The sequence below is a fragment of the Amblyomma maculatum genome, unplaced genomic scaffold (genome assembly GCF_055883805.1).
Source record: "Amblyomma maculatum isolate TAMU_Amacu unplaced genomic scaffold, ASM5588380v1 scaffold_64, whole genome shotgun sequence".
Lineage (NCBI taxonomy): Eukaryota > Metazoa > Arthropoda > Arachnida > Ixodida > Ixodidae > Amblyomma > Amblyomma maculatum.
The window spans coordinates 10,249-26,233 of record NW_028146789.1 but is presented as its reverse complement, the minus strand read 5'-3'; the positions used below and the strand labels follow the sequence as shown (position 1 = coordinate 26,233).

At 50.6% G+C, this 15,985-nt stretch overlaps 1 protein-coding gene across 1 annotated transcript in view; it reads left to right on the top strand.

Moving 5' to 3' along the window:
- The window catches only part of LOC146170703 (maternal embryonic leucine zipper kinase-like), a gene marked incomplete at its 3' end in the record, with an annotated part of 114,332 nt that extends 112,433 nt beyond the window's left edge, over nucleotides 1–1,899 (top strand). The window contains exon 15 of the mRNA XM_084586837.1: nucleotides 1,466–1,899. Coding sequence (XP_084442963.1) covers nucleotides 1,466–1,899 — 434 coding nt within the window. The remainder of the gene's footprint in view (nucleotides 1–1,465) is intronic.
- Between the last annotated feature and the right edge of the window lie 14,086 nt (nucleotides 1,900–15,985).

Below are 15,985 nucleotides of genomic sequence, written 5' to 3'. Positions count from 1 at the left end.
GGGGGCTGCGGCGCGTATGTGACACCGACGTGGGGACAGTGAACAGTTTAGAACAGCCTCGCGTAAGTGACATTTTCAAGTTTTCAAAGCGCCTCGCAAATTGATTTTCATTTCTGAATGATGATGTCCAGTTACCCAAGAGTCGCCGGTGCTATCTGATGACGCGTGTTCGACAGGAAAGGAATACCGACGTTTCTTCTGCTTTCCTTCCTGTGTAAATCGATTTTCGTCGAGAAAATGGGGTTGAGCGTCCTTCTCCTCTTGGGGTGGAAGGGCAAGAACCCGTCCGAGTTTAACATTTGTATGCATGGATCACGGCGGGAATTCACCCACGCGTGGTGGATAATTTATTGAAGATGTCCTCTCTTGTTCCATTTTTCGTAGTTAAATTGCAGCTTTGACGTCGAAATTGCGACCACGTCACGTGTTCCAGGTCGCTGCTTGTCGTTAACGACAAGCAATGATTGAGTTTTACGCTAACCTTTTCCGAAGAGCCATGTCGAATGAATGAAGGAACGGCTTTAATGCTGCTGCCTTCGTGGGCCTCTCGAGGCCTCGACTCTGATAGCAACCATTTTACCTGTCGAAAGCGAAAAAGCGTGAGATGAAAAATTAAACGATGCACTATTTGGTGAACATGGGCGAATTCTACATGGCCATCCGTGTTTACTAATACCTCTCGCATCATTACAGCGGCAGAATACACAACGACTTCTTTTTTTTTTTTTTTTTTTTTTTTTATCTGCGCTCCGCGAAATTGGAGCTCAGAAAAGGAGACTGATTTACCTGGCTCTGCGTGCAATCTCCCGTCAACCGGCTTAGCCCTGTTTTCTCGGTGACACGGTTGTTTTCATTACTTTACGCGGAAACTCAAGATTGACAAATTACCTTTCTGCACATCTCGAGGAAAGTCTTTCCGGCCCCCACCGAGGTGGGTACAGTGGTTAGGGCGCTCGACTACTGTGCCCAGTGACGTGGGATCGCAACTCGGACGCGGTGGCCGCTTTTCGACGAAGGTGAAAAGCAAGGCTCCTGTGTATTGTGCGATGCCAGTGCGCGTTGCAGATCCTCACGTGGTCGAAATTTCCAGAGCCCTCCACTACGGCGTCCCTCATAGCCAGCGTCGATTTGGGACGTTAACCCCCACAAACCAAGCCAAGTCTTTCCATGCCTCTCGGTGTTTGTAACTATATACTGAACTTCGGGACACCCCGCAGAAGGCAGAAAATATCAGCTTAACCTGCCTATAACGTGTGCGTACGGGTGAGTCGAACTGAAGTGACGTTGTGGCGTCGTCTTCACTGCGCCAGCCGTTACTCATTTAGTGTCCGGTAACACCACTTTCGCCGTTTTCAGTTGGCTAATTTCTCTAGAACGGCACTCATTTGTTGGACCGCCGAGGCCATGTGCCGACTGGCGAGAGTAATGTTCTCGCTGTGTCTGCTGCGTTTGCCACGCGACTTAGCCGCGTGGCTTCTTACGGCAACAGCGCGCGTGGTGCATCGTTGGGCGTCAGAGAGCCGCAAACGAACAGGGAGGCGGACACTTCGGCGGAGAGCAGCCCTTGCGCGGGGGTATGCGCCGTGATCCCAAGGCGGCTGGACTCTTCCTCGGTTGTTCCCGATATTGGCTTCCCGCGCATCGTGCGGTGGCCCTCCCAAGTGCCCCCGCGGGAACGCGGAGCGAGCGGCCGCTACGCGAGTCTTGTCTACTATGCTGCCACCAGCACCACCGCCGCTGGCCGAGAGATGAAGTGTTGTAAGCGTTATCCGGCTCGGCCAGATGGGCCTCCCCTGCCGTTCCCGGCCGGAAAGGGGTCGCCGTTTCAGCCGCCCCCCGAGGGGGTTGTTGCTGCCTCTAATCAGGGCCTCCTGCGGGACCCCGGCCATCGTCGTCCCTGTACTGCACTCAACCGACCTTGCCCGCCCTCGTTTGTGTTGAGTATCGCCCGTGCTACGAGGGCAGTTATGCTTTGATTGGCAGTGTGCGCGACCTTTGTGCGCACGATGACGGGCGTTCCCCTTTCCCTGTCGCCGACTGTTTCCGCTGGAAGGAGGATGGCTGCGGGGCCGGTGGGAAGCGGCTCTCGTGTGCCGAAATTGGGGATCATCGCAGCCCCAGTCACCCTGAATTGCCTAGTATCGCCCCCTTGCTGCTGCAGGCGTCTTGGAGGAAGCTCATTCGGTGTGGCGATTTTGCGTGTAATTGTTGACCTGTCCGGCTAAGATGTGCGGATGCATACTCCTGGTCCGCCCCGTCTGTGTTGTTCTCACGGACTGACCTTCTTACCGGTTCGGTCTTTGCATTACGGTGAACTGCGCTGTCTCAGACACGGCCTCTATAGTTATTCAGAATGGCGTGTTTTCATTGTTACGAGTACGAACCACCCGTTCTTCTGCTACCCTGGCTTATTCTTTTTTTTTTTCTCCTGTTTTTCAATCATTTCTTGGGAGCATACTGACTCGCCAAACAGCTGCAATCGCCAAAACAGAGACGTGCTTTGCTGAGACCGTACGACCGTGTTCACCACATATTAGTAGCAGTTTCGGGATCTCGCGGTGGCTTTACCTACTGACTCTGGCACCTGATCATCTTTACCCGCCACGATGGAGAAGGAGAGGAGCTCCCTTAGTCATATTTCTGCTCCAGACTGCAACCACGTCAACCAAACTTCGAGGTATTTGCTTCATTAATGAGGCAGCGCAATGTAGAGGGGGACCGTGAACAATTCGCAGCGTGATCGACATTCACTGTGACCACCAATTTTGTAGGACGTAAGAAAAGTGTGTGTGGGGGGGGAGGGGGGGGGGGCACAGTTAATCTGCTCGTTCGCGTGCGCCCCGCCGCTGTGGCTCAGTGGATATAGGGCACTACTGAGTTTGGGGCCCGGATTTTAGACCCCTTGAACATTGTCGCGCGGCCGCTTTTCGATGGAGATGAAGAGCCAGGCGCCTGTGTGCTGTGCGATGTCAGTGCACGTTTAAGAACCCCAGCTGGTCAAAACATCCGGAGCCCTCCACTACAGTGTCTCTCATAACCGGAATCGCTTTGGAACGTTAAACCCATAAACAAACCAAACCCCATTCGCGTCCATGCACTCTGCCTAATCACTATCTCTTAATCCCTTCCTCTGTTATTCCCACACGCCACACAGTCAGTCAGTGTTCGACCATCTCTCCTCCCAACTACAATCTGCTAAAAGCATGCCCGTGATATTTTGCTCAGAACACCGACACCAACGTCGACACCGGAGTTTCTCGAGAACGGGGCCTTTAACTCTGCTCCGTTAAACCAAAATTTTCCGCGTCCCCATATCTACTGCTACCTTCACTAAAAATATCTTTTTTACGGCGCTTTCCGTATGCCCGCCTGGCTGCGTACTCCTGCACCACTGCTGTATAGCTTTCTTTCCCTTGTGGTCGTGTATACGGCTGCGTTCTGATAGACGCAAATGAGCAATAACTTTTTTTTTTGTTGTTGTTGGTCCGGTTAATTATCACACCAGGCACCGTGTGTGACACCCACGCACGTGCGCACACACGCATGGGTGAGGAGCCGATGAGAACGAAACACCCATATATGTCCTTGCGCGCACGTGACGAAGATCGTGCCTCATAGGATGTATTTCTCTTCCGGAAGCCGTGACCCTGAACGAGTGCCGCGCATGCGAATCATCGGCGAACACCAAATTTCGCTGCAAGGCCCCTGAGTCAGCTGCAGGGGGGTCGCTTTCCGCGCCGTGCACGTGAGTCCGAGAGGAAGATACGCTGCAGAATCGCCCGGGTTCATCCGCCCCTTAACTCGGGGTCGTGCATAGCATGTGTACTTGCGCATGCACGCGTTGCCGCCGCGACTGCGACCTGCTTCCGCGCCGGAGCTCTGACTCACTCGGAGGTCGCGCCCTCGTCGCGTTTTCTACCACAACGACTGCGTTCTGGATTTGGGCGAAATTCGGCAAGGAATCGCCAATGAGGCGCTTCTCGGTGCGCCTCGCTTGAGGGCAGGGAACCCGCATCGGTGACATTTCCATTTTGCGGAATTCGTTTAGCGAGAATGGGCCGTCGCTTGTTTGTCCTTTTTATCGGCAAACTTCGGTGTGGCGCGGAAATCCATACTGTGTCGATTGGCGGTGAAACAGATGAAGTGAGTGACAAAATTTTGAACCGAGTGAGCAGAAGTATAGCCGCGTTCGTTGCATTTATTATGTGCATAATTCGTATCGGCACGCGTAGGTCATTTATCGTGCAGTTTCAGTGGTCAAGCATTAATTATTGATCGACTACTGCGTGGAAAGGATAAATCCCTCAAGAACCAACTTCACACGCTAGATAAATTGAAATCACCGGGAAATGAGGAATAGCTGTACCTAATGTAAACTGTGGTTCCTTTCTGTACTTACCTCTGGACCGGAAAAACTGTGGATGACGAATAACCGTGGTGGGGGAGACTCACTGCAACGGTTCGGATGATGGAAATAGAGTGCGGTACAGGTGTAACTTCAGAGTACGGGAGTCGAGGAGCTTGGGTTGGAAATGTTAGGGAACAAAATACAATGTGTGACATCTTTGCTCAAATCGAGAGAATTAAACTGATCTGTGCAGGGCGTGTAATTACACCGCCCGTAACCGCCCCTCCCCCTTCCCACCCCCGCTGTATATTCTGTTAGGGAGCCGCAAAATATAAATCAAGGGAAGCGATAAGTGAAGATAGGGAAGAGGGGGGGGGGGGGGGGGTGAATGCTAGCGGAACATGGGGTGGGGTAACGAGGAATAAGAAATTGAAGAACCTGGAGGGGAACAGGGAAAGGGTAGGTTTCACTTGGACCGGCGACAAGTTTGGGGAGTAGTATAATGTTCAGTGGAATTGAGCACTGTGACCAAATCCGGCAGACGGTCTCGTTCATTAAATATTTCGTGCTGCTTCAGCTTTGAGCCTTTTCTCAGCTGCGGCTTCGAGAACATTGCCTAAAATGAACACTGAAGACCACTCAATCCTATTTCTGTCGTGAGTGAAAATCCGATTCTTCGGCCCACCGCAGGAGGCTGTGCTGAAGTTCGTCCGGCAGCAAAAGACGCACTCACTACTTCAGCGAAATTATTATTTTTTTTTTTTTTAACATGGAACGTTATTTTTTCCCATCACTCGATCCCAGTTAGTGACGGCAAGACTCCAGAAACTCGATGGCTGTCGTTTGGATTTGAATGGCGATGTATAATCTAACCGCGGCGATTTAAAAAAAAAAAAAAAAAAAAAAAGACAGTGTCGACGCTGCTTAGCGCAGATTTCGAAAACAGCCAGCGGTAATAGTGCAGGTATTTTCTCTTTCCACCGTTTCCCGCTTATAGAGAAGCATCGCTTTCCGTGAGACTTGCCGTTTTGTACAACTTGCTAATCAGTCAATATAAGCGAACTCCACAGCGCGGCCACGCGTTACTTATGTACGTGTATTCTGCAACACAGCATATGCCTGCGAGCATCCTATGACCGGACTCGTCAGAATGACTTGTTATCGGTTAATCCCCTTCTGGCGCACAAGAAGGCGGTGCCTTGTACTTTTAGCTGTGAAGTAGCTAGCCATTGTCATGGTCTATCAGCTTTCTCCTATACGAATGAGTGCCGATTGCAAGCGCTGCCCGCGGCTGAACGAATGACAAGAACAATCCTAACTCCTGTCTATTTCGCCTCTGTGGGGAATGATAACCTATGACCCTCCCGCTCTTAGCATACACTTTTATGTAACAAAAAAAAAATTTGGCGAGATAACACTGCTGAGGGGAATTGGAGGAACTTTTTCTGAGTTGGTAACGCTGATACCTCTTACCTTCTTAAATATCCACCAGTTCATAGTTGCTTCGGGCCAACGTGCCAAAAAAAGAGTAATTTTTGTAAAATATCTTAATTACACCTCGCCACGTTTTTCCCGGCGCGTCCCGATATTGTTCGGAAGGGGTGCTTTTGCATCTACCTCGCTTTTTTATATATATATATGCACAATTCTCAACCAGTCGCGAAAGTTCCCCGCAGTGTTGCTGCATTTTGCTAATCCGGACGCGCACAGGTGCCGCCGGCCAGTTGTCCGGTCCTTTAAATGTCGAAGAGCGCGCAGAATGTCCGCTCCGGTTCTCTCACAGCTCTCACACAACCGGGCGATGTTTAGCGCTGTTCCCGAGCGAGTCTGACGTTGAGAGACGGAAAGAGATACGCGGGGACTTCTCTTTTTCTTTTTTTTTTTTTTCTCGCTAGCTGCTCTTCGCCGGCAACCCAATAAAGTCTCTAGCGGGGAGTGGGAAACGGCTGGGGAGGGGACCTGCTCGACGCCGCAACGAGCCCTCGTCCGTCGGCGGGCCACTGTCATTTCTCTCGGCGGCGCGTCGTTTCTCGTGCGCGCCGACGGCGAATGATCGCAAACTCGCGCTCGCACGCGCGCGGGTGCTCGCGGGTGGGCGCGGGCCGCCTTTTCCCTTCGTGCCTTTATTTCTTTTTTTGTTCCCGGGCTTCTTTAGCGGCACCGCGTCCCCTCCATTGCTCTTGGACGGAGGAAACCCGGGGCCCGCGTGGGGTTTTTGTTTTCGTTCCCGGCGCTGAGAACGCCGGCTCCTCTCTTGGCGGCGCGGCAGGGAGGGAAGCGAAGATGAGGACCGAGGCGCCCCGGCGGCAACGCAAACAAGGGCCATCGTTTCCTGCTTTTGTTTTTGTTCTTCTTTTCACCGAGCTAGCAAGGCACCGGAAGCACGGCTGCACGAACACGGCTCGAGAGCGCGGCCCACATGACATTGCGTTCAGCCAGGTACTTACCAGTTGTGCGGCGGCGAGCGTGCGTGTGTGTGCCCGCAGCGCGTGCATGGGCCTCTGCGCCTTGGCGGTCCGAATGCCTATTATTCGGCCGCGCGGTGTGCCGCCCCCGGCTGCCACCCTTGCTTGGCTGTCGCTCGCTATTCGGTCACCATTTTTTATTGGGCACCTCATGCGGTTTCCAATGGCGTGTCGTTGTCTTAGCGGCGCGGTCGCCAGAGGCGGCGAGGACTGCGGGCTCGCGATGCGCCTCTGTGCGTATTGCGTTCGCCTCTAGGTTTTCGGGCCTGAGCGCGACAGTTTCCTCGCCCCCTCCTTCCTGAGACGTGGGGTTCGTCCTGCAGAGCGCGCGCCAGCTGCTTCGGAATGCGCGTGTCGGAAGCTTTTGATCCGCGGGCTCCCAGCGAGACAATTGTCGGTTTGGTTGTTGTCGACGAGATTCCTTAGCTCTTCCTGTTCGCCTGTCGCGTACGCGGTCCTCTTTATTTCCCTCGTCTCTGGTCTTTTCTAATGTCTTTCGAGCCGCATGTGCTTGTCTGAGCTCTTGTTTTGCCTCTGCTCTCATTTTTCGCGATTTTTTTGTTCTCGTAAATTCGTTGGTGTCCGAAAGCGGCACGCTTTTAGTTGCTTCTCGGAACTTCGTCGTTTCCCTTTTGTTTTCCAAAAAAATGAACTCGGGCAATGTGGCATCAAGGAATCTTGTGCGAAGTGGTGCGGATCGAAGTATTTAAGCATAAGTGCAAAGCCCGCGCGTGCAGCCTTAGTACTACAGCGACGTTTTCCGTTTCACGCTGGATGCCGCAGTTTGAGCAATCGCTGCTGGGCCTCTCTCTGCGCGCTCCAGTTATGCTCGATGCCGGCCTTTTCTCTTCGTTCGGTTTCTGCGTTTTGTGTCGGAAAATAGCGCGAGAGGACAGAATTTCCAAAAGTGCGTTCTCAAGCTTCTCGTCTGATAACATGTTCCAGCAAGCATGGCTATCAGCTAGTCTCGCTACGTGGACGTTTATTTTTTTTTTAATTCTTTTCTCGATTTATTCTCCACTTTTAAGCCCGCAGCAGTTATACACGCTGTTTGCGCTCACAATACGCATTTTGCTAGTGATCTCGCTATCGGGAGAGGAGGTGTCTGAGTGATAGGACACCAGGACGTTTTGATGTTCCCGCTGTTGAAACCATCATGTTCTGCCATAATGGCAGCTTGTCAAGACACGCCGTTCCTTTTTTTAAATCTGGGTTATGGTCGAAGTAAAGAACTAAATACATCCTCGGACCACAAAGACGCCTCGTGTGCTTTTCTTGCTTACAGTGTGTGTGTGTGTGTGTGTGTGTGTGTGTGTGTGTGTGTGTGTGTGTGTGTGTGTGTGTGTGTGTGTGTGTGCGTGTGTGTGTGTGTGTGTGTGTGTGTGTGTGTGTGTGTGTGTGTGTGTGTGTGCGTGCGCGTGCGCGTGCGTGCGTCCTAGCTCATACATGGCAGTAAATGTATTACTTTTTCTGGTAATGAATTACTTGCCTGACCTAATTAAGTAACGTAATGAATGCTTTTTTACTAAAAGGCACCAATATACTTTATATAGGCAGAACTATGTGCACTCTGTAGGGCGCCTTGAATGCCGGAACGGCACACTTCAAACTTGGGCCAGCGTTAATGCTTGGCTTTGATTTATTTTTAATATCCTGAAAGTGTAACTTTATGAACACCCTGTATGTAGCCTGAGAGTCGCGCATCTCCCGCCATCACTCTTAGGTCACGTTATGTTCATTTGGTAGAACATCGTGCGCGAAACTCGGGGGCTACTGAGGTCGTGCGTTCAGGTCACACCGACGGCATGATTTTTTTTTTCTTCAACTTGGTGGTGTTGTGGTGTTGATCATCAACACCACATATTGAGAGAGAGGCGCAAGCATTCCTCTTTGCTTCCCTTGGTTCCAGTGAATGTTGGCTTTCTTTATATATGTAGATCATAGCGAGCCCCTTGATTCTATGCCATTGTCGGCTCAGTATTTCGATAAGTTTGACATGGTACGTTCTCTTTTGGTAAAAGTGGAAGGAGCGGTTTGCGTTTAAAGAAGTGCATCTAAGTTTTGCTTGTTAATGGGGTTTCACAGAACAGCGCCAAAAACGGGATAACGGGCGTTGGTTTAGGAATCGCTGGAAAAAAAAAAAACCAGCCTAACAACAGGGGCGCTCTCATTAATTTGTCAGTTTATTTTCAGAAACACGTAGTGGGGGCGGGCTTGATAAGGCACCGAAAGGTAAGCCTGCTGGGAAGCAGGCTGGAGGTCCTCAGCACCGTGGTCCGCAACGAATCACAGCTGTGTGGATGAGACATGCCTAGTGCATGAATTGAGGGGTTATAGTCTAAAAGTAGTTTACTAAAGGATCGGCGAAAAGCGGGGCAATGAACCAACAGTGTAACGAAATTGACAAGATCTATACACTTACGCACATGCATCGGGAACTGCTGGTAAAGTGATATATAGCTGATCTCTTCCTCAAGCACGATCACAGACAGCAAGCTTACACGTGTTGGTTTTTTCTGATTCATGGTTAGGGCGCCGCGCATTTCACGCTTATACACTATAAGGGCAATATTGGTTTATAATGCGCATTTTATTCGAAATTTACGTGATAATTGCCCATCGCAAGTCTACAACGCCACATATGGCCGACTGTTATCGTCGACTGAGCAACACTGGGCGCTCGCTACAAAAAAGACGCAGCGTATAGACGCAGCCGCATCCAGGACAGTTTGATTCGCGCGTGGTATTTGTCCTATAGCTGTTATAGCCGCGACTTCCATGGAGGGCAGGTGGCAGGAGTGTTTCTAAACTGAAATTAATGGCAGCTCACCGATTGCAGCTACTGTTTGTAGTAGCTGCCATTTGTCTATTTTTATTTCATGAACTCGAGAAAAAATCTTTACATCCATTGCACTTCTAAATAATTCTGGCCATCGGAATACAGAATCAGTCTTCTTACAGTTCTTGGACTGCAGTAAATTCGTTTTAATTGGGCCCCCGTCAATTCGGAACTTCGGATAATTTGAACTAGGAGCGCGTGCTTGCTGGATACGAAGCAACACAAATGTGGAGGCTGGTTTGCCGCTCATTTGGCTGCGGCCCTTTTAACCAGTCGCCACTTTCAGAAGGTGGCAGGTTGCAGCGGAAACGAGGCATAACGCTTTCCCATGGCATGCACAAAGGCAAAAAATGTGAGCTCGATGCGACTTCGAGTACCGGCGACTAGAGGCGTCTAATTGCCCCGCATGCCTGTCATAAAATCAGAGGGGAATGAATAAGTTCGCTCGGTGCGCGGCTGTCTTTCGAGTGGTGCTCTTATTTTTTATCAAGCGTTGCGTTTTGGTCAATAAAATGCGGGATTTGCAGCACAAACAGCCATTTGCGTTGTCGGGGGACTGTCAACTGTACCCCTAGGTTAGGTTCACGACGCGAAGTGGTGACTGAGTTGCCACGGCTTTCTGCCGCCAAAGCATGAGGTAGCATGCACCTTTGGTATATGAGGTGGCCGCGGCTGTCGCTTTTTAGAGGAGCCAAATGCGAAATCAGCTGAGTGGTGATGTTTCGGCGGATGTTAAACAATTCTAGATCCGCGATAATATAACGATTCTATTTTACTCTCCGTGGTGGCTTTGTGGCTATAGCGTTCGTCCGCTCACCCTAAGGTCGCTGGATCTGATCCCTTTCGCAGCGGCCGCATTTCGGCGGAGGCGAAGCGGAGAAGACGCCCATATATATCGTGTACGCAAACCCAGATGGTCCAAATGAATCAGTTCCTAACCTGTACGGTGTCACTAATTGCCCATATAGACCAACACCGATCTGTGACGTAAGCACGATGCGGTGGCGCTTCTATCGCCAGCGTGGTCCGACTGGGGGTGAAAAATAGGCTTAGCGCCCATAGGAATACATGGAAGCGAAATATTCCAAAGCAGTTTTCTCATTTCGCGGGTCATCTGTGATGTCGTTATTCGGTACAGAGAAACCATGAACATCCGAGAACAGATCACGAAAGTATAAAATCTCAGTAACGAGGCGAAGTATTTTTAAAACACCGCGAAACGTATGCGGGTGCGAGTTGGGAGGGCGACCCATAGAAACACGTGTAAACACAACTTACCGCAACAATTTACTCGGTTCAGCAGCGTTGAACCCTTCTCATTTTTAGTTGAACGTCTTGTATCACGCTCCGACATCATATTGCATGGCACACTACATTCCCTTGCAAGTACTGCAAGTCTGACGACTTGCGGGACAGTTCACAGCACGATAAACTGACTGCGCGCAGTTGCAGACAGCAATATGCCACCGGCGCTGTCGCTAGCAGACGCTCCGGAGCTGGAGGCGGCCGCGGTGGGTATCGCCAGATACTCAGTCGTCTGCTGCAATGCGCGAATCTCGTTCGGTTCATATTGTCGTATGACGTTTGACAACTGCTTTTTAAATGTAATTCTGTCTAGCGCGTATCACTGGAGCGACAGTATTATCAAGCTTATTTACCCTATGCGGCAGCATATCAGACTGTAAGGAAAACTGCGCGATCCGCTACACCCAGCTTGCCTTTTGGCGGTGTCGTGATTCATAACACAGGTTATTCGGGGAGTTTTAAAAGTAGACTGCCTCCGTAATGACACACCATACTTTATCACACACTTCTTCAAAGCGCTGGTCAACATTTAACGACCGGCCACCACTTCTGATGCTGTGCGAAATAAGAGAAATGTTCCGGTAAGTTGTGTTTGCATGTATGTCTAGGGTCGCCCTCCCAACTCGCACCTCAACATGTTTCGAGGTATTTAAAAAAAAAATACTTCGCCTCGTTAATAAGATTTCATACTGTCGTGATCTGTTCTAGGATGTTCATAGTTGCTGTGTACCGAATAACGACATCACAGGTGCCCTGTGAAATGAGAAAACTGCATAGAAATATTTCGGTTCCATGTATTCCTATGGGCGCTAACCCTATTTTTCACCCCCAGTCGGCTGCGACGCCGCGAGCGCCCCCTTTGTTTGTAAACGCGGTGTTGGTCTATATATTTTGGGGGTGTTATATTTAGTTACATTGGCCTGAGATATATGCAGGTGAATATGCACGCAAATGTCACCGCGTCTATGGAAGTCGTATTTGGTTATGGTTCTTCTCCTTGATTCATTACTTTGCTTCCGTATGATCGCTATCAATCGCCTACGCCACCAGAGAACAATAGCTCGCGTGCAGTGTCATTCGACGTCCTTTATATCAAAGCCGGGGCTTGCTGAAAGTAAACACACGGGATCCAGGTAGCACCAACGCTTGTGACTTGCAGATAACATAGCAAGAGGCACCTGGGGTGAGACGAAAAATTTCGAGAGTACTGTTGGATCTACACTGCAGAGATGCGAGAGCCTGAGCGTTGCTGCTGCACAAGGTTCATCACGTTTGTTCTCATTATCATCATCAACTGAATGCACCGTCATTATCATCGCTACTGTCATCATTGTCATTATTACTAATTGCAGCGTCATTGTCAACGCTACTATTATCCTCACGGTTGACAAGCAGAAGTATAATATGCTTTTCAAGATCCCGGACGTGGCGTAGTTGGTTAAAACACTCGGCTGGGGTTCCGAGTGATGGAGTTTCGATTCCCGATAGAGACAGGACTTTCATTTTTCCGATGACGTCATCATGCCACCATTTTATTGACAGCTATACTGTGACCGGACGGACACCGACAGAGTGAGCCATTAACGGCTTTCGCCTTAAAAGATAAGTTGGATCTGGCTACCGGGGACACGTACAGCGCGAACTTAGCAGAAAAGCTGTGAAGAGCGATGGAAGCAGGACGCCGCCTGTCCACTATGTTTTTTTGCTCGTCGCTTCGTTAAGCTTCCCCGCCAGGCGTAACACCGTGAAAACACACCTGTTCTCGCACGCGTGTGAGTTTCGCGTCACGGAGTGGAAGTGTTGTAGTTGACGCGCGCACGCACGCACAAATGAAGCCAGAGGTGAACAGAGCGCTTGTTGGCCTCTCCCTGCCCCTCTTTCAGTTACAAGCGCTCGCCCTCTTTCGTCACCTCCGAAGGGTTTGCTCCCCGCTCTGGGTGGTAGCGGCGACGGCGCTGTTGTGATTTATGGATGCGCGTCGAGCAAAAGTGGCGAACGGGTGTCTTGCATGTGCGGCTGCGCTGGCGCTGGTCTGCCCGTAATCAATATCGTCGCTTTTTCTTTTTTTTTTTTTCCCCTTCCTCGCGCCTGCAGCCTGCGCCAGTCTTTGTCGCTGATGCCGCGCTAGGAGACTGCCAATCGGCTGCCCGAGTTCCTCCTCCGCCGCGCCGCTCTCGGCTCGCTCATTGGCAGATATGCACGCTCATCTGGCGCGTCGGGAGATTTTTCGAGCTGGGAGAGCCGAACAGAAGCGCGAACTGTTCTCGCCTTGTCGAGACGCCTGATTCCGGAGCGCAAAATGACACCTCGCTGTGTGCCACAGTGCGTCTTCGATTTTGTGCGTTAGTCGGGGCAGGCGCGACGTGCACGCTGCGTCCCGTTTTGGGGCTTCTTGCGACGTATCCAGATGGCTCGCGTTCGCGTCGGCACCATAAGCTTCGGTTATGGTGCCGGTTTTCGCGCCAAGAGAAAAACCAGTTCAAAAACCAGCCGTCTTCTCTTTGCGACGGGCCTTTGGCTTTAGCATTGGTGTACGTACGCTCGTTTCCGCGTCTACTGGGTTGTTTGAAGATAACCTGGGGCGTTTGGAGGCATATTTGATATATAAATCAACACGTAAACACATGAGGAACTAAGTCAGCGGCCTGGCCTCTTCGCCTGCTTGCCTCGCTTTTGCTAGCTAGCTGGTTTTACGTTCGTGGGCGTTTGTCCATGTTCCGAGCGCCGTACAGTCAGTTCTTCCTGTAATTAGTTCTCTTTGACCAAAATACTCTACGGCATTTTATACTTTCGGCCGTCAGCGTATTTGTGACAGCGTAACTTGAAAACCGCTTGCAGTTATATTTCCGCCTTGATACTGGCTGCTGGGCCGCTTTTATGTTGATGTTTTAATGTGTGTTTATGGTAACTCACGCTTGTTTTATTTTTATTTTTTTCGAAGTACATCTTCAATTAAACGTTTGGAAATACCTCTCTCGGCTGCCTTCAGGGTGCATGGTAGCGCTTTACCCATAACCTCTCCCAGACCTGCATCTTTAATTTCGCGAAAGCAATTAAAGCGATGGTACCGCGCGCCTATGTCGTCTACCTTTATCTTCCCGCCTCCGTGTTGTTCCTCTCCGTCGTGGGTATTTCATGGTGCCTTTCGGTCCACTGATACCTCCAAAGCACAAGAGAAGCGCGTGCTTAAACGGTACGATGGGTCACGAAATCACGTCGTTTCTTATCGCCACTAAATTTGATATTACGGCTGCTGATGAGTTTCCTGCATTTCGAAAGGTTTCTTCGTGTTATCAAAACTAGTTATCCGGCCGTTGGCTCTCTAATATCTGTGCACGTGGGGCGAAGTGAAGCACGAGCGGGCTTTTGCTTCCAAATAGTGAGACACATCCTCGATGATGCCCTTTCTGCTCCTTTTCATTTTCGATCAGTCAGAAAAGTCTTGCTTCGCCCACATCCGCACCCATAAGCCACAACCATTTAAGACTGCCTAATAGGCATGTGCTATATTTTTCACTGTACGCTTCTGTATCTTCCAGTTATTCTCTGTACTTGACCCATCGTAACCCAGTTCGTTCTCACTGGAGGGGGGGGGGGGGGGGGGGGGGGGGACTGGTGCATTAACGAGTCTTCTCCAGTTCCTTGGTTTCTTGTTAATTTGATCTGTAAATGCTCTTAAGAACGGCAGAACGAAGAGGAAAATCAAGGTTGCTTTGATCGATATGAACAGTGATGACAGTATTTGTTCCAAATCACAACAACCGGTCATTCATCACATGCTTTATCGAAGTAATCGCGCCGTTGCTTAACAGTCGCAAACAAATATGTCGATTCTGTTTACCCGCTGCGCAATTGGTCTGCCCCCCCCCCCCCCCCCCCCAAAAAAAAACAAAGGGGGAGGGGGAGGGGGGGGGGGGTGTCAGCTGTCATCGCAAAAGAAGCGTTCCACGGAAGGGCGCGTAAAGCGTATTCGTTGGGAATCCTGCGCGCGAGTGAGCGTGGCTTTTGGGTCCGTCGTCAGTGGAGTCGCAGAGCTTATTTCTCGACGCCCATCGCGACGCGAATAAAGAACCCTTTCGTGGCAAGATGCTGCTGCGACTTCTATTCCCCTCGATTACGGCAGGTAAAGGATATTTGCTGAAGTTTCGATGCCTTTTTCAGCTTGTGCTCCCACATTCGTACCATGAAATGGTCTGAGTGGTCAAAATCCGTATCCGTCCAACGTCTTTAAGGAAAATGTTTAACCTTCAGGAGAAACTCACTTTAAGACGACTGCAGCAAAGGTCTGCATGGTTGCAGCAACCGAGCGACCACGCTTACAATTCGCGCATGCGCGCGTAATCCTGGTGGCGCGCGTATAGGATTGACACCCACTGCCCTTTCCACCTCTCCGTCTTCATTTTCTGCCGAGGGAATTCAACAACGCCAATCGAGCAGAGAAAACGGCGTCTCCTCCGCGTCCACCGACGTGTCTTTGTGTATTCGACGACGGGATAGCGGTTGCGGCGCCCATCCTTCTGCGTGGCGCGTTGGCGGTCGCCCATATAGTGCCGCCGCACCTTGGTTGTAAAAGCGTCGAATTTGGGAACAATCGCAAACTGAGTTTCAGTGGCCCGGCGTTTTGTTCCTTCGCTCCTCCTCCTGCCTCTCGCGCTACGTCCTTGCGAGGTTTTCGTTGGCGCCAGCTGGGTCGTAAAAGCCGCACTGGACGCGCGCGGGGATTCACTTGGCAACGCCAGGAACTTGCCGCGCATCGAGTTTCCCGAAGAAAGTGCAGGTGTATATATATATATATATATATATATATATATATAACACGGCGGAGTCGCGCGCTTTATTTTTTCTTCCTTTCTTTTTCGGGTCTTGACAATATTCCCCAAACGAACTGTGCTCTCGTCGCTAGTCTTTTGGCCGAATGTTTTCTTTTTTTCTTTTTTTTTTTTTTTTTTTTTTCCTGGAATCAGCGGCATTGTTTTTTGGGCCGCCTCTTTCGCGAGGTCTCGATTGGGCCGAGTTTTACTGCGTCCC